Source organism: Epinephelus fuscoguttatus, linkage group LG15 (assembly GCF_011397635.1).
Source record: "Epinephelus fuscoguttatus linkage group LG15, E.fuscoguttatus.final_Chr_v1".
Classification (NCBI taxonomy): Eukaryota; Metazoa; Chordata; class Actinopteri; order Perciformes; family Serranidae; genus Epinephelus; species Epinephelus fuscoguttatus.
Window position 1 is genome coordinate 31,526,715 of NC_064766.1, and position 21,267 is coordinate 31,547,981.

At 43.3% G+C, this 21,267-nt stretch overlaps 3 protein-coding genes across 6 annotated transcripts; 1 reads left to right on the forward strand and 2 right to left on the reverse strand.

Annotated features, from left to right (window-relative positions):
• Positions 1–183: 183 nt before the first annotated feature.
• On the reverse strand, positions 184–7,524 carry LOC125902373 (dehydrogenase/reductase SDR family member 12-like). The gene is made up of 10 exons (XM_049598679.1): positions 7,188–7,524; positions 5,973–6,106; positions 5,816–5,898; positions 5,640–5,735; positions 4,721–4,802; positions 4,395–4,456; positions 4,150–4,254; positions 3,846–3,936; positions 1,920–2,057; positions 184–1,786 (listed from the first exon to the last, which is right to left on the reverse strand). Exons 1-10 carry the CDS (start codon positions 7,241–7,243, stop codon positions 1,629–1,631), a joined length of 1,005 nt encoding a protein of 334 aa, XP_049454636.1. The 5' UTR covers positions 7,244–7,524; the 3' UTR covers positions 184–1,628.
• Positions 7,525–7,569: 45 nt separating this feature from the next.
• ap1s3b (adaptor related protein complex 1 subunit sigma 3b) lies at positions 7,570–15,186 on the forward strand. 3 transcript variants are annotated; one of them, XR_007451087.1, is made up of 6 exons: positions 7,570–7,730; positions 10,624–10,802; positions 11,492–11,600; positions 13,416–13,553; positions 14,283–14,394; positions 14,500–15,186. XR_007451087.1 is itself a non-coding variant. In XM_049598680.1 (6 exons), exons 1-5 carry the CDS (start codon positions 7,728–7,730, stop codon positions 14,322–14,324), a joined length of 471 nt encoding a protein of 156 aa, XP_049454637.1. In that variant the 5' UTR covers positions 7,570–7,727; the 3' UTR covers positions 14,325–14,344; positions 14,500–15,186. The 3 variants fall into 3 exon arrangements, 2 of the variants coding, with proteins under 2 accessions (XP_049454637.1, XP_049454638.1); XM_049598680.1 differs by having other exon boundaries at positions 14,283–14,344; XM_049598681.1 differs by lacking the exon at positions 14,283–14,394.
• A 1,735-nt stretch (positions 15,187–16,921) lies between these two features.
• scg2b (secretogranin II b) lies at positions 16,922–20,213 on the reverse strand. 2 transcript variants are annotated; one of them, XM_049598646.1, is made up of 2 exons: positions 20,118–20,213; positions 16,922–19,602 (listed from the first exon to the last, which is right to left on the reverse strand). In XM_049598646.1, the coding sequence occupies exon 2, from the start codon at positions 19,583–19,585 to the stop codon at positions 17,777–17,779; it is 1,809 nt and encodes a 602-aa protein (XP_049454603.1). In that variant the 5' UTR covers positions 19,586–19,602; positions 20,118–20,213; the 3' UTR covers positions 16,922–17,776. The 2 variants fall into 2 exon arrangements, with proteins under 2 accessions (XP_049454603.1, XP_049454604.1); XM_049598647.1 differs by lacking the exon at positions 20,118–20,213 and adding an exon at positions 19,707–19,790.
• Between the last annotated feature and the right edge of the window lie 1,054 nt (positions 20,214–21,267).

Genomic DNA, 21,267 nt, shown 5'->3' on the forward strand with positions numbered 1-21,267 from the left:
GCATCTGCTCCAGTTTGTTATATAAAGAAATACACCAAAATCGGCTCCTTGTGAGGACTGAGAAATCTGAACAGGAGCAGATGACTGATGCCACATTACATCCATCAGACTGGACTTCCCATTATTAACACTGCAATTATTGAACAACTTCAAAGGGGAGCATTATCTAGATCGGTGGTTCTCAATCAGGGGTCCTCTTGGGGAGTTCTGAGTGTCCCCAGAAAAATAGTTAACAGTTTATTTTCACTATTTAATACACTATAAAAGTGAGACTGGTATAAGTAAGAGACATCAGTGACAAGTCTGATCACAGGACTCACTTTGTGCACGCTTATCTCCTCAACTATCTTTGAAAACTACAGAATTCAGGTTTTAATCATATCTGACGACCAAAATCTTTTCAGATGGAGGTCACACAGGGTTCTGTGACCTAATGTGTATCACTTTTTGAGAATGGTTGAGAACCACTGATCCATATCACTGGCTTGAAACCTGGGATCCCAGCCTCCACTAGGGGTCACCAAAGCTTCACGGGGTGTTTTGAGGCCTTCCTGATTTTAAGGGTTACTAGAAAACTTGTTTAAAACCAGTGGTTCCCAACTGGTCCAGCCCCAGGGTCCAGATTTCCTCTTAGTCATTAGTTCAAGTCCACACTTGAATTTGGCCATGTCGTTGAGCTAGTTTGCTGTTAGTCACTCACTCTACAGCAGGAAACAGCACTTCAGAATAAACGCTCTGTGCCAGAAATGCACTGTACTTGAAAATAAAGTGTTTTTCACAAACTTGACATGCTTCAGAGTCACTTGCAGATCCATTCAGAATGAACCGGTGACCCACCGGTTGGGAACCACCGTTTTAAACTACACAATAGGCCCGTATCTTAGCACGTCATTCATTTCTTTGAAGAAAACTGAAAGAAATTGACATTTTTTAAAGTTTAGATTATTATTCAAGCTACAAACTCAAAAAGATCTCACAGGAAAAGGGTGCACTGAAGACCCGAATGCAAGCTATATTCACACATCCTCGTCCCACATTTTGGAAGAAACCCCTGAATTTCTCCATAAATAAAGCCTTTTAAGTATGTATCGTTAAAAAAAATTAAAATACATATTACAGAAAAAGAATTGTGCAAAAAGTTCCCAAAACAAAACATGAAAACTCTTCCTGTAGGTATTGCGTTCACTATTTAAGCTAATTGTACAGTTTATCAGTTGTTCTGTGCTGTTATTGTTACAGTGAATATAATGTGAAATATCTTTAAGATAGTGAGAGGTCAGTTTACTCAGTGATAGAAAAGGCCTCCCTGAAGGAATAAGTTTTGGAGCCACTGATCTAGATAATAGACAGGCATGTTTCGTGTTCAGTAACTGCTAATGAGATATTCAGTCTAAATCAATGACATTTGTCTTTAAGTCAATAGAGCCTGACATATTCCATGCAGACAGTTACCACATGATGACATCACAAATGTCATCACTGAACTATGAGCCATCCTGAAAATATGGCTGTGTAGAAATTAGACAAACAAGACTAAGCATGATAACTGTGGTTTGTTTTCCAGGAGCTGATGTTATTGTAACTAATGCTTTAATGGGTTACATATGGTTTAACATTTGAATCAGCTTTCAGACAAACTGAGGTCTGGAGGGACCGTTAAGCTCTACGTCAGGCTGTGACTGAACGGCTCTGGCCAAAGTTTCCAGCTGAGTCATGAAACTCTGGATCTCTTCAGCAGAGCTGTGAGTCCAGGCCAGAGGCATGTGGACAGGAACAGGTTTACGATCTGCAACACAAACAGTGCCTACTGTCAGAATTCACATAAGAAGACTGAAAACAAATGAAAGGAGCATCTGTGTGTGTGTGTGTGTGTGTGTGTGTGTGTCGTGGAAGAACCTGTCACACTTCATGCTGCTCACCTTGAAAGAACTGCCCGCTGCGTGTTCTGGCAGCAGCTCTAGACAAGGCCAACCACACGACAGTGTCGGCTCCTTGCTCTACGCCGCGCAGCCTGTCACCCATCATGTGGTGGAACTGAGGCATTGATGTGGAGACAGCTGGAAATGGAAAAAAACAGCCAGGATTAGTAGTGTGTGTGTGTACACTGGATTTATATATTTACCAAAGAGCAGCCGAAGAGTTATCTCTTTCTAATCAAGCAAATGGAACTGAAGATACAGAGAGACTGATATAAAAAAATTGGCATCTACCTCATGTCCCGTATTATCCTCCTGAGACCCTGTGTCCTCATATGGGACATCAAATTTTGGGTTAACTTGACTTTATACTTTATTCCTCTTAACTACAACCTGTCGTCCTTGTTCGTGGACACTTTTTGTGCCATCTAGTGGCAGTAAGAGCACAATACACTGATCCATGTAAAAACAAGATGGCAGCCGTCTCTGCCAAGTCAGTCTGCAGCTGATACCGGCACAAAAGTGGACAAAACCTGATCACATTTTATGGTTGGAACGTGTTTATTTATGATTAAGAGTGTTTGCAGTTTGATATGGCAACACATTTGACCAATTTTAGCGAAAGTAACACACGCTATTAATTAGGAAGTACTCATTTGAGACAATTGGGACTTAATAATCAATGAAAATGTTTGTTTTTTATTCTGATCGGGTCCTACTGATCCCAAATAAATCAAAGCAAATTTATCTATATAGCCCATTTAAACACAACAGTTGACCAAAATGCTGTACAAAATAAAAGAATGACACACAAATATATAGCCACATAAAATGTACACAAATATAAAACAGAATAAAACCGGTAAGAACAACTACAAACATGAAAAGATAAAATAAAATACTTTGATTAATTTGATAGGTAGCCAGTGCAGGGATGCTAACACTGTTGTAACAATGCTAGCACTGTCTCTTTCTCTGGCACCAGTGAGGAGTCTCGCTGCAGCGTTCTGCACCAGCTGCGGGCGAGACAAAGATGACTGGCCAACACCAAGGCACAGAGAACTGCAATAGTGAAGCCTTGAGGAGAGATGATGGATTTGAATTTTGCAATGATTCGAGGAGATGGCTAGGAGAAATTAAAAATACATACCAAACAAAAGTCTCAGGAGGTGATAGCTCAAAATCATATATCAGCTATTCCTTTAGCTCGAGGTGTCATTTCACTTTCAAAACCTTGTTTTTTAACACAAAATTGTGCTTAACATGCAACTGTTGGGCCAGCTGTCAGATTCTGGCTGAGAATGTGAGTTTAGCTGCTGACTTTGCTCTGATATACTTAAAAAATGCCACAAATGAGTAACATATTTAACATATTTAGGATTATTCTGGCAGAATTTAGCTTCATGACTGACTTAATTATTTTGTTTTGTTTCCATAGTGCCAAAATAAATGCAGAAAATGGGATTCAGATCGCAAATACAGGGTGTATAGTCACACACTGGGTGTTAGGGAATTTAATTTCCAAAGCAACCAAACAGGAGTGATAGTCAATAAGCAGATATAGCGCACACAATAACACTGAATTGCTTCAAGGCGTTGTTTGTAAGATTTCAAATGAAGACTAAATTAAAAGATTAAGCAATTCAGCCCTCCTGCGTGCAGTGTGTCTGCTTATTGACTATCAGTCAAATAATATATTTACTTGTCCAGGTCTAAAGATGGTGGACAACAGTCTGGTGAACTCTGGTTTGGTTGCTTTTTAATGTTACATCAAAAAATAAATGGATAAAGCTTCGGTCTTTAGACATGTACCATAGCACTGCCATCAGGACAGTTGTCACAGACAGGACACAGTGTGTGTATGTGTGTGTGTGTGTGTGTGTGTGTGTGATTTTTCTGTTCATTAAAAAGCTTTTCATAAGTCAGTACCTGGTGTATCGACCCAGCCTGGATGCATCACAGAGAAGTGAATGACTGGGTTGGCTTTGGCCCACTGTTGTGTCAGCACCACCTGCTGCCTCTGAGAAGAAACAACACATCGTCACCTCAGTTTAAAAACATGCCTCTACAATCACTACTTCTGTAAATGTGTTTTGCATAACGATATTATATCTTTTTTATTCTGTTCAGCCACATCACACAAATCCAAACCCAGTGAGACGGATAAAGTTGCTGAGTAAGGACTCAAACACGCAGGTTGTGTTATAACCTGGATGACATTCTCCTCTCCTACCTTGTTCTGGGCGTAGACCATGACACCATCAAAGCTGCCCTTCTCTGACTGCAAGTCATCGACTAGGAGTTTCTGGACCAGCATGCCGCCCGAGGACACAGTGATCTAACAGACAGGGAGAAAAGAGGCACAGTGTGCTGAGACAACAGCCACTACAGCCGTGGACAAAAGCGGCTTTATGCTGTCCGCATGATGCAGATGAGCACTTTGTTGGTGTGTGTGTGTGTGTGTGTGTGTGTTCATACCACCCTTGGATCCCGGCTCTTCTGTATAAGTGGTATCAGACTCTGGGTAAGGATGTACACCCCTAAAGAGATGGAGGAAAGTCACACGTATAAAACTGTTGTGTTTTTTGCCACTGTAATTTAGTGAAAGAAAGACATCCTGTTTGTGCGTCATAACCATTCACATCATTACTCTTCATACATTTTTTGCAAGTATGTAAGCAAAAACAAAAAAGGGAAAAACTCTAAACAAAACCACAAAATTATTTTATAGAAATACTTATGTCTTACTAAAGTCATTCTATTCTATTCCAGTATAGTACTATACCATCAGACTGAGGTCTCACCCATAGTGTTGGTAGCAAAGTTCCTCTCCAGGCCCTCAGCATTCAGCTCTCTCTTGTGCACCATACACCCTGCGTTATTTATCTGCCATGAAAGAAATGATGGAGAAGTAAAATCAAACAGCAGCAACATTACTGGTTTATGAAGATAAATATTTGATCAGGATTAAATGATCATTAAATGATTTAGGTGGATTCAGTGGCATCTAGCAGTGAGGATTGCAGATTGCAACCAGCTGTAAATTCTCCTGGTTAGATTCCTTTAGTGTTCATTGTCTGGGATGTTTTTACCAGGAGCTGAGTTATCCGCAGAGGTCTCTTCCTCTCCAAAACAAATGGATAGGGTGATTAAAACTGGTAAAAGCATTGTATAAAGCAGTTTTACATTACAAATCAGCATTTCTCTGACGCTATTTGGCATGTCAGAGGTGAGGGGTTTGCCCAACATGCTAATGTGTGGTTACCTTTTCTCTCTGATAACATAAGATCGAGATGTTCAGGAGGTTTTTACCAGGAGCCGAATTACCTACAGAGGTCTCCTCCTTTTCAAAACAAACAGATCTGATGATTTTAACTGGTTAAGCACTAAATACAGCAGTTTCATGTTACAAATCAGTGTTTTTCCGACACTGCACATCACAGATGGGCTTCCAACTTGGTGGGGATGCAAATCGCTTTATCTAGACCCAATGTTTGGTTTGTCTAATCCGGGCTACTGTTGAAACATAGCGGTGCAACATGGCAATCTCCATAAATGAGGACCTTCTCCATATGTAGGCTCCTTTTTAAGGTAAGGAAAACACAGCAATTTTATATCTTCAGGTGATTATACACTAAAAAAAAACATATTTATTCCATTCCTGCCAGTATATCCCCCTACATCCTACACACTGGACCTTTAAAAGAGACGGGAGTCACCTACCAGCACATTCAAGGATGAATGCTGCTTCCTGAAGGCCTCTGCAAACTCCCAGACTTTGCGTGTCTCCGACATGTCCACAACATGGATGTACACCTCCTAGAATACCCAGATGAGTATCAGCCTCTCCCTCACACATCATGGAATCTGTCACTGCGTTCAAGGTGAACAACACTCACCGTGTTCCCAGACTTATTGACAATGTCCGACCTGGCCTCTTCTGCTTTGTCCCTGTTCCTACACACCATGTGGACGGTCCCACCTGGAAACAACACGCCAAAGATTTTCTGTCAGTATAAAATGAACGGCAAAGAGAACACCTTTCTAGTATCTTACCTTTCTTGGCTATAGCCATGGCTGTGGCCCTGCCGATCCCACTGTTGGCTCCAGTGATCATAAAAGACCGTCCCACAACGGACACGTCCAGGTCTTTGGGCTCAAAGTCTTTACATGCTGCCTCATATCCCTTCCTGAAGGCACATGGGAAACACACGAATCGGTATGTGCAATGTTTTTGTAATCTTGTATTGACTCATTCTCTATTTCTGTCCATTTCCAAAGGATGGCTATGAAAAAGGGGCTCTAACAAAACTAAACACACCTAGAGAGGTAGAGATAAAGGCTAAAATGAAAACTTTATAAATAAAATGTTATGGTTGAATTATCCTAACAAAGTCCGGTCTAAAAGGTTTAACACTTTGCATCCATTTTTCCCAGAGTTGTATGAAAATGTCCGTCTTTAGGTGACCTTTTTCCATCATGTAAATCTCCACTGTCACATCTGTCCAGTCATTTATTGTCGGACCAACATGCGTCATCTATTTTCTGGTCAGAGCCTTTGTCCCTGCTGCCAGTAATATACCCATTATTTTGCCAATACCTTTTACTTTGGGGGGGTATAGTATAGTCTGTTGAAATACACATATATCTTGCCATTCTTCATCTCTCATCGTCAAGTCTCCTTCCTTCTCCCATCTGACCTTTATATATTTTGTCGAATAAACTTTTACACTGTGGAGAGATTTAAGGAGTTGAGAGATGACCCCTCGTTTAGTATCTGATATATAAATAGTTGAATAAAGGGTTGACTGGCTTCTCTGATATTCTTCTTTTTGATTTTTTGGTTGTAATGACGTCTTTATTGGAGGTATCGATAAAAAAAATGCTTCTCTGATGAAAAAGTTTGGAGGGACATAACTTCATCTCTCCGTATAATACTAGACATGGATGTTATGGTTAGTTTCAGTGGAGTCAGGTGATGCGAATGTCACCCACAAGACACATCAGCTGTCAATAGAGGTATTGTAATAGCACATAGAGGGCAGTTTGTGTGGTGATGTGTGCCATACGGTGATCAGACCTTTGGCAGCCCTCTGTTCAGCAGCCTTTAGGCTTACATACATGACATGAAAAACATTTTACAGGCTTAAATCCTATATTTAGACAGCCAACAAGCAGGACTAATAATTCAGGGTATATAGCAGACAAAGGATCCCCTGAAAGCAGATTCTTTACATCTCTCCAAAGACAGATCCAAATATGTTGACTGACCTTGTATATTGGTGGATCCCATTCCAAAACCAGATGGCATTTCGGTACAGAGACATGTCACCAATCCCAAGATGTGCCCCAGTTTGCCAGTCCTGGTCAACCACTGTGACAGATCAGCATCACATGAAGCAGACACAGAGGGAGCCCTTGCTGCTCTCTGCCGACACTCCTTGGACACAACACTTCAAAAACACTCAACCCTGACAGTCAAGTGACATTAGTTAAACTTTTATCGGCTCATTCATTAAAATGCACCGTGCAAAAGTCACGTGGTAGATCTCTAGATGCTGTGATGGGCTGCGTTCATGCAACACAAACCCACAGTAGCCAATCCAGATGGTTGTGAGGTGTGGTGACGCGTCCAGCAGGCACCGCTCCTCCGGCGGCCAGCAGGGCGGAGTTAACCAACTTTCACACTGACTGCTGGAGTCAACGACGGACAGATATGCGTTCAGCCGCACCAGCTGACCCTTTGTGAGGGTTAAAGTCATTGTCTTTGAATCTCCAGAAAGCGTTTATAGCTCCTGGCGCAGCAACAAGATGGTAAGTGTTTGGCGGGTGTTGTTTTTTACGCATGACTGTAAAGATAACGTCAGGCTGTTCACCTGTTGCACCTGTCGTCGCTGACAGGTAGCTAAAGCTAGGACCTACACCTACTCTACACCACTTCCTTTAACACGCAGGCCTGTTTGTCCTTGTCAGGCCGCCAAACTGCAGCTGTATTTGGTTTCTATTGTGAGGTTTAATTGTGTTTAATCTCATAAAGCGACAGCCGGAAGTAAGGTGTACGTTTCGTCAACCGGTCTCTCAGTCAAACAGGTTTCGTCACTTTGCCTCGGTCGGGTCCTGCCCTGGTGGCAGTTTAATGCTTTCCATTAATTTGCCTGTGGGCTCAAACTGGGGATACACACCTGGAAATACCAGTATGTACGTTTGTGTCAGTGTGGTTGTAGTTTTGTAATCCTGACAACGTCTCTCCAGCAGTGCTGTTCTTTTTCCTTCCACTTTACAAGTACTTCCTCATTTTAATGGAAACAAACTGAACTCCGACACTTTCCTAAAGTGGCTACAAAGTTAGAGAAAATGTTTCTACTCCCTACTTTACAACAGTGTGCCGTACTTTAAGGTTTTGGTTTCTCCAGCAGTTCATCACATCCATATGGAAATATGGGAAATACGTTGTGCATAATCATGGGCGGATTATATTAAGACAATAGGCCCCCGGGCACAGATATGCAAAAGGCCCCACCACCTCTCCTACACAGGAGTAACACAGACGTTTAGCACCTTTTTTCTTTTTTGCCTCGACAACTTTGTAGTTGTTTTGTGTCTCTTTTGGTCACCTTGTGTCTCTTAGTGGTCATTTGGTGTCTCTGTGGTCGTTTTGTGTCTCTTTGTGGTCATTTTGCATTTCCTTGTGGTCGCTTTGTGTCTCTTTGTGGTTGCTTTATGTCTCTTTGTGGTCGTTTTGCATTTCCTTGTGGTCGCTTTGTGTCTCTTTGAGTCGTTTGGTGTCTCTTTGTGGTTGTTTTGTGCCTCTTTGTGCCGTTTGGTGTCTCTTTGTAGCTGTTTTGTGTCTCTTTTATGTCTTTTGGTGTGTCTTTGTGTCATTTGGTGTCTCTTTGTGTCATTTTGTGTCTCTTTGTGGTCATTTGTGTCAACTTGTGGTTATTTTGTGTCATTTTGTGTCTCCTTGTGGTCATTTGTGTCAACTTGTGGTTATTTTGTGTCTTTTTTGGTTGTTTCGTGTCTCTTTGTGTCATTTTGTGTCTCCTTCTGGTTGTTTTGTGTCTCTTTGTGGTCGTCTTGTGTCTCGTTGTGGTCATTTTGTGTCTCTTTGTGGCTGGTTTGTGTTTCTTTGGGGTTATTTTGTGTCCCTTTGTGGTTGTTTTGGCTTTTTGGTCATTTTGTGTGTCTTTGCGGCTGTTTTGTGTCTCTTTGGGGTTATATTGTGTCTCTTTGTGGTCGGTTTGTCTTTTTTGGTTGTTTTGTGTTTCTTTGGGGTTATTTTGTGTCTTTTTGTGGTCGTTTTGTCTTTTTTGGTTGTTTTGTATCTCCTTGTGGTCATTTTGTGTCTCCTTGTGGTTGTTTTGTGTTTCTGTGGATTTACTTTGTGTCTCTTTGTGGTCATTTTGAGCCTTGTTTTAGTCATTTTGTTTTTTGCAGTTCCTTTGCATGTTTTCCCATTAGTGGTAATGTTAAGTTTTTACCCCGTCAGTACATTTTGATATGAGTGACATTTTGCAGGTGATGACGGGGGGGGGGGGCACTTCAGGCCTATTCAGTGCATTATAATGTTTACACTCCCTTATAATTAACTCTTGACTTCTTAGCTGTTTTTTGGGGGGGGAATTTTAGTGAGTTGAAACTTTGGTGCGTTGCTGCCTAACATGAGTTTAGGGATTATCTGTGCACTGGTGGGTCTGTTAGGGTTGAAGAGGTTATTTCACTTGCACAGATTAGTCCATTTTATTTTATTCATGTTTATTTACACTTAAACGTGCAGCACAAAACACTCTCTAGACCATTAGTTAATGTTTGACTAACCAGGCAAGCATAAGGGGAAAAAAGAGTAACAACAACGGATGATTTAAAAATGTGTAACATTGTAAACAGTGGGCAAATTTAAACTAAAGTAGAGCAGTGCAAGCCTTATGTGCAACATCAAGAGTAAGGTACAGTCGATAGATGGTAGATATTGATTAGCATGCCAGAGTTCCTCAGGCAGGTTGTTCCGCATCCGCTCAGTCCCCTTTAGTCTGTAAGTGTGAGGTGGGAACAGTCAGTAGGTCAGTGCCAGAGGATCTCAGCTTGCACAATGGTTTGTACAGGGACAGCAGTTCAGATATATATTCTGGGACAAGGCCATGAAGGACTTTAAGCTTGGAAAATCTTAACATCAAACCTAAACCAAATGTGCAGCCAGTGTAAGGTCATTAAAGCTGGAGTAATGTGTTGTCTAATAGCCTCTCTTACACCAACAATGAGAGGAAGACCTAAAGGAAGCTGTGTGTCAGTGTGGCTCCAAGAGAGATGGGGGAAAATTAATGTCCATTTTGATTTGTAGCCAAATCTATTTCCAAAGCTAGGAAGCACACTCTGTAAACATCCGAACCCGAATTCTTTTTGCTCTTTTGAAAATCGTAAAGGAAACGCCACCAACACCAACCACCTCTTCCTAAATCGTATGTTGACATTCACATTTTTTCCTCCTCTCGTGATGTGTTTGGTCAGTGGAGTTACTCTTTAATGAGCCATGACAACAGCACACCTCTTGTTTGACCCTTGGTTTGTGTGTTAGAGGGCACTCAGTGTCCTCTGCAGTGACTCACGTCTGTGCAGACATGAGTGGGTATTTGCAAATACAAGTTAGCTCCTTGGTTCATGCGTGCATCACGGTTGCCCCTCTGACCCTGCGGTGTGTTTGTGTCGTTAGATGCGCTTCCTGCTGCTCTTCAGTCGCCAGGGGAAGCTGCGTCTGCAGAAATGGTTCACGCCCATGTCAGAACGTGAGAAGAAGAAGATCACCAGGGACATGACCACGATGGTGTTGGGACGGCAACCACGCTCCTGTAACTTCCTGCACTGGAAAGACCTGAAGATTATTTACAAGAGGTGGGTGCTGCCCCTGGCATGTTTGTTCAACTAGTTTAAATTCATTTATCTGCTTCTTAAAGGTCCAGTGTGTAGGAATTAGGGGGATATATTGGAGTGTAATATTAATAAATTGAGCATAGCATCCCAGCTACCTCAGCTGATCTCAAGCAGCCTGATCAGCTGATTGATGGAGGGGAGTCTGCTGATAGATCGCATGATTCCTTTCTACGCAACCAGTTGGCAAATCTCATTCAGGGCACCCTGTTTAAACTGCTCTGGCCTGCCTACTGTTACTGCTTCCTCTGATAGGCTCTTTGCAACCCACCTTCACCCCAGCTCCTCCTTTTCATGCAGTGTCCGACTTAACAGTGTCATTTCTGTTTGTCACTGATGCTGCTCTGTTCTGTTTCCGGGGGGTCTTTGCTGCTGCTCTCCTTACCTCAGGCTTTCTATGGAGGCGCATGGAAGGGCAGGGCGGTTTGCTTTCTCTGCCTCAGGCTTTTCTCGCATGCGCATGGAAGGGCAGAGAGGTGGTGCAATCTGTAACCTCATCTCTAGATGCCACTAAATCCTACAAACTAGTCCTTTAAGCAGCAAGAACCCCAGTCTCTTGTCTACTCACAGTTAAACATGCTGTATATATAATTTATAATTCCTCTATATATTGATATCAGCTGCAAGTCATCACTGTATCACTTTTTCCTCAGGTATGCAAGCTTGTATTTCTGCTTGGCCATTGAGAACCAGGAGAATGAGCTGATAGCCTTGGAGGTTATTCATCGTTATGTGGAGCTGCTGGACAAATATTTTGGCAATGTATTTCATTGAGTTTCATCCTCTTTAATTCAATATGCAACTGCAGCCTGAAGTGTAGCTGTTGAAATATGATGGTAGCTTAAAGAGAACCTGTAGTGCTGTTTATAAATATAGATTAATCCTGTGTGAGCTGCCAAGTGTTGGAGATTTTGGCAGTAGAGATGTCTGCCTTCTCTCCAGCGTTTGGGTCTTTAAAGTGCTCAAAAAAGAGATGGGAGATGTAAACATTAATTGCGTCCTCCTCCTGAGCTGTAACTAGCTCACTGGTGCTAGGTGAGCTAGCTCAGTAGATGCTCGCGTCATTCTGCACGGCGTTACAGTTGGCGGGTGTAGTTGAACAGAAAGAAAATAGTTCCTACATGAGACTGCTCACAACAAAATCTGTGAATTAACTTCAGCAACCAGGTCATGATTTCTTAATACAACACAAATCAAATCAGATTGAAGTAACATAACAATGATTCAGCCTTATATAGTGTGTGTCACATGTCATACTGATCTGCTTAACAGTAGAGTGTTAACATGTACAAGGTCTTTATCTTACAGTATCTTAACCTTAAGACACCCTGGAGCCTCCTCACATGCCTGCATGCGGACAGTAAAGGACATTGAGGCCGCTGAAATACCAAACTATGACTGTGGATACATCATACATTCATACAATAACTATCATTGTACACAGTGACATTCACATACTTTCATATTTGATACATTTTCCAAGACATACTTCGAGCACCACAAGCCGAGTGCCATCTAGTTCCATTATATTCAAGAGAAGGCAGACATCTCTACAGACGATATCTCCAACACTTGGCAACTCCCACCAAAAACAATCTAGATCGATAAATAGCTCTACAGGTAAGAGGAAAAATATGCATTTTCCATTTTAGGGTGAACTGCCCCTTTAAATCAACCACATTTATTGATGAACTAGACCAGGGGTCTGCAACCTTTACTATCAAAAGCTCTCAAATAATCTGCCTGGAGCTGCAAAACATATTTGAGCCTTATAATGATGGTAACAGTAAGTCTAGATTTGCCCATTAACATTACTAATAGGTCTACATCAGCCTTTATTGATAAGTTTTACCAGAAGGTGGCTACTCTGCAGTGGGCTATTTATGATTGTTTGGCACTTTTAACTTTGCATCGTTGGCGGTAAAAGGGTACTCCAGCTTCCTCCGACAGTCCAAAGACATGCAGGTTAATTGGTGACTCTAAATTGGCCGTAGGTGTGATTGGTTGTCTGTCTGTGTGTGTCACCCCTGTGATAGTCTGGTTACCTGTCCAGGGTGTAACCCACCTCTCGCCTAGTGTCAGCTGAGATAGGCTGACAAATGAAAATTAAAATGTTAGAAAACAGCCATTATTAAGTGGAGGTGGTTTGGGCATCTGATCAGGATGCTTCCAGGGCGCCTCCTGTTAGAGGTGTTCCAGGTATGTCCCACTGGTAGGAGGCCCAGGGGCAGACCTAGAACACACTGGAAGGATTACATAGCTCGTCTGGCCTGGAAACGTCTCGGGATCCCCCAGGAGGAGCTGGAAAGTGTTGCTGGGGAGAGTGATGTCTGGGGTGCTTTGGCCTGCTGCCCCTGAGACCTGGCCCTGGATAAATATATGAAGATGGATGGATGGATGGATGGCCATTACTATTTCCTATATAACTTTTTGCCAAAGCCACAGGGAGCCACTGGAAAGGGGCAAAAGAGCAGGTTGCCTACCCCTGAACTAGGCTGTAAAGATCATATCACACTGCAGTTTTAATGTAGAAGAGAAAACAATGTTTTTATAATAATCGCACTAACTTCCTCTCAGGTGTGTGAGCTGGACATAATCTTTAACTTTGAGAAGGCCTATTTTATCCTGGATGAGTTTCTAATGGGCGGCGAAATACAAGAAACCTCCAAACAAATGGTGAACCGCTCCATCGAAGCCTCGGACATGTTGCAGGAGGTGAGACGCGCTGACACACTCTCCTACACAACACAAAAACAACACACAGCCTGGTTTGCATCTGTGGTGTGAGCATGTAACATCTGTCGCACGGCTCGACAAAATTTAGACAGAGGGTGACATGTGGATGTAGTTTAGTGTTGATTGTGTCTGTTTTTTAATGTCGGCGGCTATGGGGTACTTAGACGGATCCAGATGCCTGAAATTGGTTCTTTATAACACTTATCATGAATCAAGCTCCAGTTTGGGAACATGCTCATTTGTGTGTGTGTGAAATTACCGGCAAACATCCTCAGTAGTTAGTGTGATAATGAGTTCAATTAACAGTGGTGCTGCTGAGTCCCTGGTGTGGCTTTCCTTCTTGTAGCTTATAGGCTTGTGGATATTAGCTCCTTTATGTATAGATTTGTGTTTGTGCTGCTGTTTTTCCTCAACCCCCCCCCCCCTCTGTGTGTGTGTGTGTGTGTGTGTGTGTGTATCTCCCTCTGTGTCTCTCTCTCTCTCTGCCAGTGTTATTGCGAGTGGGAGACAGATTTCCCTGGAACGTGACGTAGGTTTAGTGTTTGGCTGATGCTTCCCCGCTCTCCCTGTAGGCTCATGGCTCTGTGTGGTACAGTAGTTAACTGGGTGTGTTCTGTGCTTCTGAGTAGGGCTGACTAACACTTTTTAATCAAGAGTTGGATTATGTGCAGCGTAGCCTCCCATTCATTTTGACCATTATCGCTTCAGGATGACAGCAGTGAGTGGTATGAGGTGGAGCTGTTTGGATGACCTTGAATATGGACAGAAAGGTTAGATGTTCCGCTTGTGTTAGTTGGTGTGCTCAGAACTTAATACCAGGGTATGTGTGGATGTGTGCCTGTGAATACTTCTTGTACTTCAATGCATTTTTACAAACAGCAGAACCTGACATTTAAACTAAACTCTCTGTGCTTTTTTTTTCCAGACCATGGAGGAGTATATGAGCAAACCTGCATTTTAACCCTGCAGGGGGAAACGGCACATAAAGGAACAGCGGGGAGGAATACAGGAACCAAATGTACTGTGTATGAGTCAAAGAAGTTTCTGAATATGGATATGGACTTTCCTTTGATTCTATTGAACATTTTCCCAAGAAGAAAGGGACATATTGAATATCTCGCCTTCTGCCTGAAGCTTTGCCCCAATGTAACTGCATTTTAGAGTGAGTCTAATATTTGCTCAGAGTCATGCGCTCAACTGAAGGAAGGGGGAGGGTTGTTTTTTCACATTGATTATTGTCATGTAAATGAAGTAGTAATAGAGGATCAGGGATGTAAAAACTGATTTTAGGTTTGTGAATGTGTTGAGTTTATATTTAAATCATGTATTAATATATTTGATGTGACACTACCAGTTGATTTTGGAGGAAAATGTGCTGATCTTCAACTATATTTGGAAAAAAACAGTCTCAAAAACAACAGATTTCAACAGACTGGACTGATTGTGATGAATTTCTTACTGTTTTTAATCTGTATATTTCACATGTGTGGGTCCGTTAGTCTTTAGAAGGAGCAGTTGGTAGTGTGGGTGTCAATATCACTGTTTTTTTTATCGTGCAATTTGTGATGTCGGAGCTTTCTGTATGATTAAAATATGTATTTTGATAAAAACAGTCTGCTTTGAGTCATCATTTTCATCAGAATTGTGTGACTAAAATTAACCAGACCTCGTGGCACTGTTTTCACACCTGGTCCTTTTCAGCCCTCTAAATGGACTCAAAGCGGTGACTCAGCATTTTGTGCACATATGTGAACACGCCAAGAGACCTCAGACTCCTCTGGAGGTGGTGGTCTGACTCCTGTCATATACTGTATGTTGGGTTTTTTTGTCCAGTAGTTGACCAATATACTGTATCATGTGACCTGTGTCACACAGCTCCTACATGAGCTCTTAAGTTGCACACCTGCTTCCAATGCATTTTACACCCTGATGAAGACTTTCTAATGCAGGTGTGTCAAGCTCATTTTAGTTCAGGGGCCACATACAGCTCAATTTGATCGCAAGTGGGCCAGACCTGTGAAACCACTGCATAATAACCTATAAATAACAACCCATTATTTATTTTTTTTTTTGTATAAAGAGGTCCATTCTGAAAATGTTCATCCATTTACAAAATACATGATGAACAGCCTGTAATATCCTCAGAAAAATCTGTGCAAACTCAACAGTTTGTCTCAGTTTTTCCACATTCAGTCAGTCGACTACTCACTGTCACTACATGTGCATTTTTTTTTCATAATTTACCCCTAAAGTAGAAGCAATTGAAGAAGCAGGTGAAGTCATCTGCTGCCTTACAAACCATTTACAACCTGAAGTTTTGTCAGTTCCTCAGCAGTAGGGTGCCACCCATATTGCTTTAAGATAGAAGTCTGACACAGATTGTTTTGTACTGAAGCTGCTGGTTGACAATATTACACACAATGTTCAACAACCTCCTGAGACCCGAACTTTTGCATGGTTTGCATTTTTAATTTCTCCTAGCTATTTGGGATCAGTCGGACCTGATGAGAACAAAAACCCAAACACTGTCAACAAGAATTAAGTCCCACTGTCTTCAATTGAGTACTTACTGTTGCTAAAGTTGGTCAAATTTTTGCCATATCAAACTGCAAATGCTATTAATCATAAACAAACGAGATTCAGCCATAAACTTGATCAGGTTTTGTCCACTTTTGTGTCGGGATCGGCTGCAGACTGACTTGGCAGAGATGGCTGCCACCTTGTTTTAACATAGATTAGTGTATTGTGCTCTTAATACCACTAGATGGCACAAAAAGTGTCCACGAACGAGGACAACAGGTCTAAGTTACGCAGAATGAAGTATAAGGTCAAGTAAATCCAAAATGTGATGTCCTCGTATCAGGAAGTATTCATTGTGAAACCTCTCAACCTTCACACGTGCACCAACATTAGTCATGCAAAGTCATCTAGTGGGCCAGATTGGACCCTTTGGAGGGCGGTTCTGGCCCCTGGGCCGTGTGTTTGACACCCCTGCTCTAGTCGAAATGCGTTTGTTTAAAGGATGTTTAACTATAGTCAGAGTGCCTTGGATGCATTTTTGGACTGCTTGCTGAGTGAGCTGGCCAGTCGCTGTTTTTTATCTTTAAGTGACTCTTTGCCCCGTCCTTTAAGAGCACCAGACTTTTTTTTTTAACTACTACTAACAACACAGAGCCTTAACTAAGTGCAGCACTACCTATTTTTCCTCATAAAACATAATAATAATAATAATTCTTTTGAGGGGGTGGGGGCGCCATGGGAAGCTTGCCCAGGGCCCCAGACGTGTTAGCTTCGGCCCTGCTTGCATGTACAGTGATTTTTAATAAGGCAACACAACTCAGCAAGAAGAAAAATAATACCGCTGATGCTTTATTCATCTGTGATTCATCACACATTATTGAACATGTACAAAATGGTTTAAAAATGAGCATACATAGCACAACCACTGGTAGGCCAACAAATACAGAGCTTCGTAGTATGAAAGGGTCGGAAGGCAGGCGACGGTCTGATATTTAGACTTGGAAATAATTATCCATAATAATAGTAATAATAACATTAAATCCACTAACCCTGAATATATCACGAGTCACAACAACACTCGTTCTCAGCCCAGCACGCTGCCCTAACGAAAAGTCCCTATAATATTCCTATAGTACTCCTGTCACCATACTGTGTGTGTTTAAAGGCCCAGTCAGCATTATACTTTATCATTTACAGATATATATTAACATATGCAATCGAATAGTTTGACATAGATGAAAAATAAGCGTTTTTACCATCACTCTGCTGATTATAATTGAAAATATAGGCCTGTTTACAAACACCATTAACGTAAACAAACCGTCAACAACATCACAAAACTTTAATAAGTTGGATTTCATTGTGATTTGATATAATTGGCAATCTGAGAGTGACAAATCAAACGAGGATACTTTTGTTGTGTTTTTGTTGATGCACGGATTGCACCTTTAATCTACGATATCAATATAATATTTCTATAATGTTCTTGCAGCAAGTATAGGGACTTGTTTTAAAAATGTTTTCGAACCTGTAAGATTGCTATAGTTCATTTTCGTTAGGGTGATATTACCAGCTATAGTTCATATGATAGAAATCTGTAAACTAGATCACGTCCACCAAACTTTATTTTTGAGACAGTATAAATACTATATTCATAATTTCGTGCGTCTTGGGGCGCCGGGCTACATCGCAGCCGCTGTTTTCTCACGGTGCTCCTTCTCCTCCTCTTCGTTTACGGTCTGTGGAGCCGAGGTCTTGGCCGTGAGCTCCTCTCTCCCCTGCATCTCTGTGGGCTCAACTTTCTCCTCTGTGGCCACCTCGGTATCCCTCTTGGACACTGGCCTCTTTTCAGCGTCCGCTTGGCCCAAGTAGTCCTTCATGACGCGCTCGTACAGCTCGTAGGGGAACTGTCCCTTCAGCTGCGCCTGGGTGTCCCGTTTGGTGATGGTGTTGGGGTACTCTGTGAGGATTTTGGCCGCCAGGTAGGTGGTCACCTCGTCTTCCACGTCGCCGTCGTCATCTTCATCATCTGCGACATCAGCCTGACGTTTCAGGGGCATTTTGTTGAGCTCGGATAAAAAGAGATTCTCCCTGCGCCCGGAGGGAGGAGGGATTTTAACCGGGCCTGAATTTGCAACAGGATTGGACGCCACTGGAATCCTGTCCGAGGATGGAGAGGTCTTCATGGGTCTCTGCACCACGGGGTACTCGTTGCTGATCGTCTCCACGCCGATGATGTCTAAAAAGTCCTCTCTGTCCATGTCATCAGGAGCGGCGGCGGGCTTGCTCTTCAGCGGCAGTCTGCGGCTGTAGTACCTAATCTTTGGGGTCGTGCCGGTGGTGTAGCGAGTCGAAGTCTGGGGTTCACGGTGGAGCTTCCTGAGCTCCTCTGTGAGCAGCATATCGATAAGGTCCTGTGGGGGGACGTGGAGCTTCAGGGAGAGCTGGAGCAGCTCCTTTACAGTCCGGGGATCCACGATGGAGGGACGGATCAGCCTCTTCCTCTGCTCCCCGGTCTTATCCCGCTTCTGCGTCTGGTCGCTCATCTCCAGCACCTTCAACAGGTAGTAATCAACCAGCTTGGTGTCATCATCAGCCTCCTCTTGGTTCGCCCGGCGTTGCATCTCCTCCCTCTCTGCTTCCTCCTGCTCACCGAGCGCCCTGTCCATCTCTTCGTGGCTCCCGTTCACCATCTCCTCAGTCTCCTCCCTCTCCTCCACGGGCACCCACTCCTCTCCTCCGGCCACGTCCTCGTAGGCCTGGCTCCTCAGGCTGAACCCGTCCTCTTCCTCATCATCGTCGTCCCCGAACACGTCTCTCTTCTGGCCGGCGATGGTGGGCATCCTCCCCAGCTCTTCAAAGATGGAGCGTAAATTGGCGAGGCTCTGGGGCGTGTACTGCTCGCCCAGGTCCTCTGTGGCCCGCTTGGAAGCGTCTGTGTTCTCCTCGTCCTCAAACATCAGCGGGTATTTCTTGTGGGGTCTGGGGAAATTACCGTAGTCTGCCGGTGCGCTCTCGGGGACTTCAGTTTCTTTGGTGCGGTGCCTGTGCGTGCGGCGGTCGTTCCTGGGCGCCGAGACGGGGCTGAGTTTCGCCTCCTTCCCGGCACGATCCTGGAGAGACTTGAGCAGGGCTTTCATCAGCTGCTCAGCGGTAATGTCCTGCCTCTGCATGCCGGGGGCAGGCTGACGGTCCCCGGGGCTCTCGTCCTGCTGCGAGGCGAGCTGAAGCAGCACCCTGAACTTGTCCACTTCGTCATAATCCACGGGTTCAGGTCGGCCCCCGTTCCGCTGCTTCAGGTTCTCAATGTACTCCAGGGCTTTGATCATGTCGGAGCTGGGTGGGTAGGCAGCCGGCTGCCCCTCACTCTCCCCGCCTCGGAGCCTGTAGTGGCGGGGGAGAGACGCAGCCTGCACGGCGCATCCATGGAGGAGGAAGGCGAGCAGGACCACGGCTCCCCCCGCGGGCAACTTGTGGTGGAAATGCAGCATTATAGGCAATTTATTACCTGCAAAACCAAGAGAGCACAACATCAGTAAAGCAAGTGAAAAACAAAATGCACCAAAATCAACCAGGATCTCTTTTTTCTTATTATTTTGGCGAAAAACTTACTCGAAGGCGACGCGTAAAAGCGTGCGCGAGTGTGTTTTTATCCGGGATTTGTGTGTCTATCAGGGAGTTACGCTCCGCAAATTGAATGAGACGATGGTGTGCGTGAGGAGATACATTCACATCACTGGATGAGTCATTCCCCGCGTTGTTATTGGCAACCTCAACATCCGATTCCCCGTTAACACGCACAAACCTTCATTAAAAATCCTCAGTAATTCGCTGTAGCAACAGCGCATTGTTATCATCGATTGTTGAGGATGCGTTTCATCACATTGGTAACCCCCTGTCTAACATAACATGTCGAGATCTGCGCAGAGCGAATGCACAAAAAACAATATACTGCAATCTAAGACAAACTGATATTCATTTGAAGTGGTAAAATAATTAAACAATCAAATATACGCGTCTTACCTTTGGCTATGAAGCTCAGACAGCAGTGAAGGTGTATGGCATCTCCTCAGGAGCGGTGCTGATCTCTTCTGTTTTCAGCACTTGGACAGCTCCCCTCGATATATGAGGCAACACCTGACCACCGCGTCATCGCACAACACACGCAATGGCCGGGTCTAAAAAATCCATATAAATGATTCAGGTTTATGATATGGCATACTAAAAAGATCGCTGTATTAAAAATAGTTCTCCGTGCTGTCTGTTGCACAGCTCTGGAGAAGATATTGAATGGAGAGAGTCTAGGAGCTGATGACTTGTGCTCATGTCTCACAAAGAAAGATATGTTTATGTGGATACCTTGCATGATCATTTTTAGGCTATTTTAAAAACATAGATATTAAATCTGAGAGACAATAAGAAATATTCATTTCCAGTTTCCAGTCAACATCCAGACACCAATTTTACAAGACTTTCTCGTCATAAAAATACATCCTACCACAAATTCCTTTTCACACAGACACAGAAAAAGCACTTTTACTCATGTTGGTGTTAAACATGCGGTTTTACCATCACTGCCACCCTCTCCATGGCGCGCAAAGAGTTAAACCCTCTAGCGATGACTCACAGGCTCAAACCACCGCGGAGTTGCTGTCGCAGTTCAGCCGCCTCCCCCTTCTCTCCCTGCCTATTTCTCTCCTCTGACAGAGACGGTGAAAAACTCCCTGCTGTCGGCTGGGGGGCCAAAGATCCGGCATTCCGCAGGCCGACATGATGAAGGGGACCACAGCACGGCACCTGCCGATAAAAGGTCAGGGATGGGCGGTGACAGAGTTATGGTGAGATCAAAAGGCTTTCTGAACAGGTGAAGTACTCCTTTTACCAGTCAACATCTGTGGTGACCATCAAAACATGGCGTCATCGTCATGTGCTTCATTTTAAGGGGCACTTTCACACTTTAAAGTTGTTGTAAACAAAAAACAGCTCACCACTGACTCAGTCACATTTAGACATTTCAATTTCTTGACGCAATTTCTCTGTGGAAGCAAAACAAAACTAAACATGCTAAATTACTTCATGATTTTGGACTTTTTTCTCCTATAGAAAAAATTAAGTACCTTGTTTTCTTAGATAGGCATATGGTCTCACCCTGAACTCGTCGAAATCTGGTGCT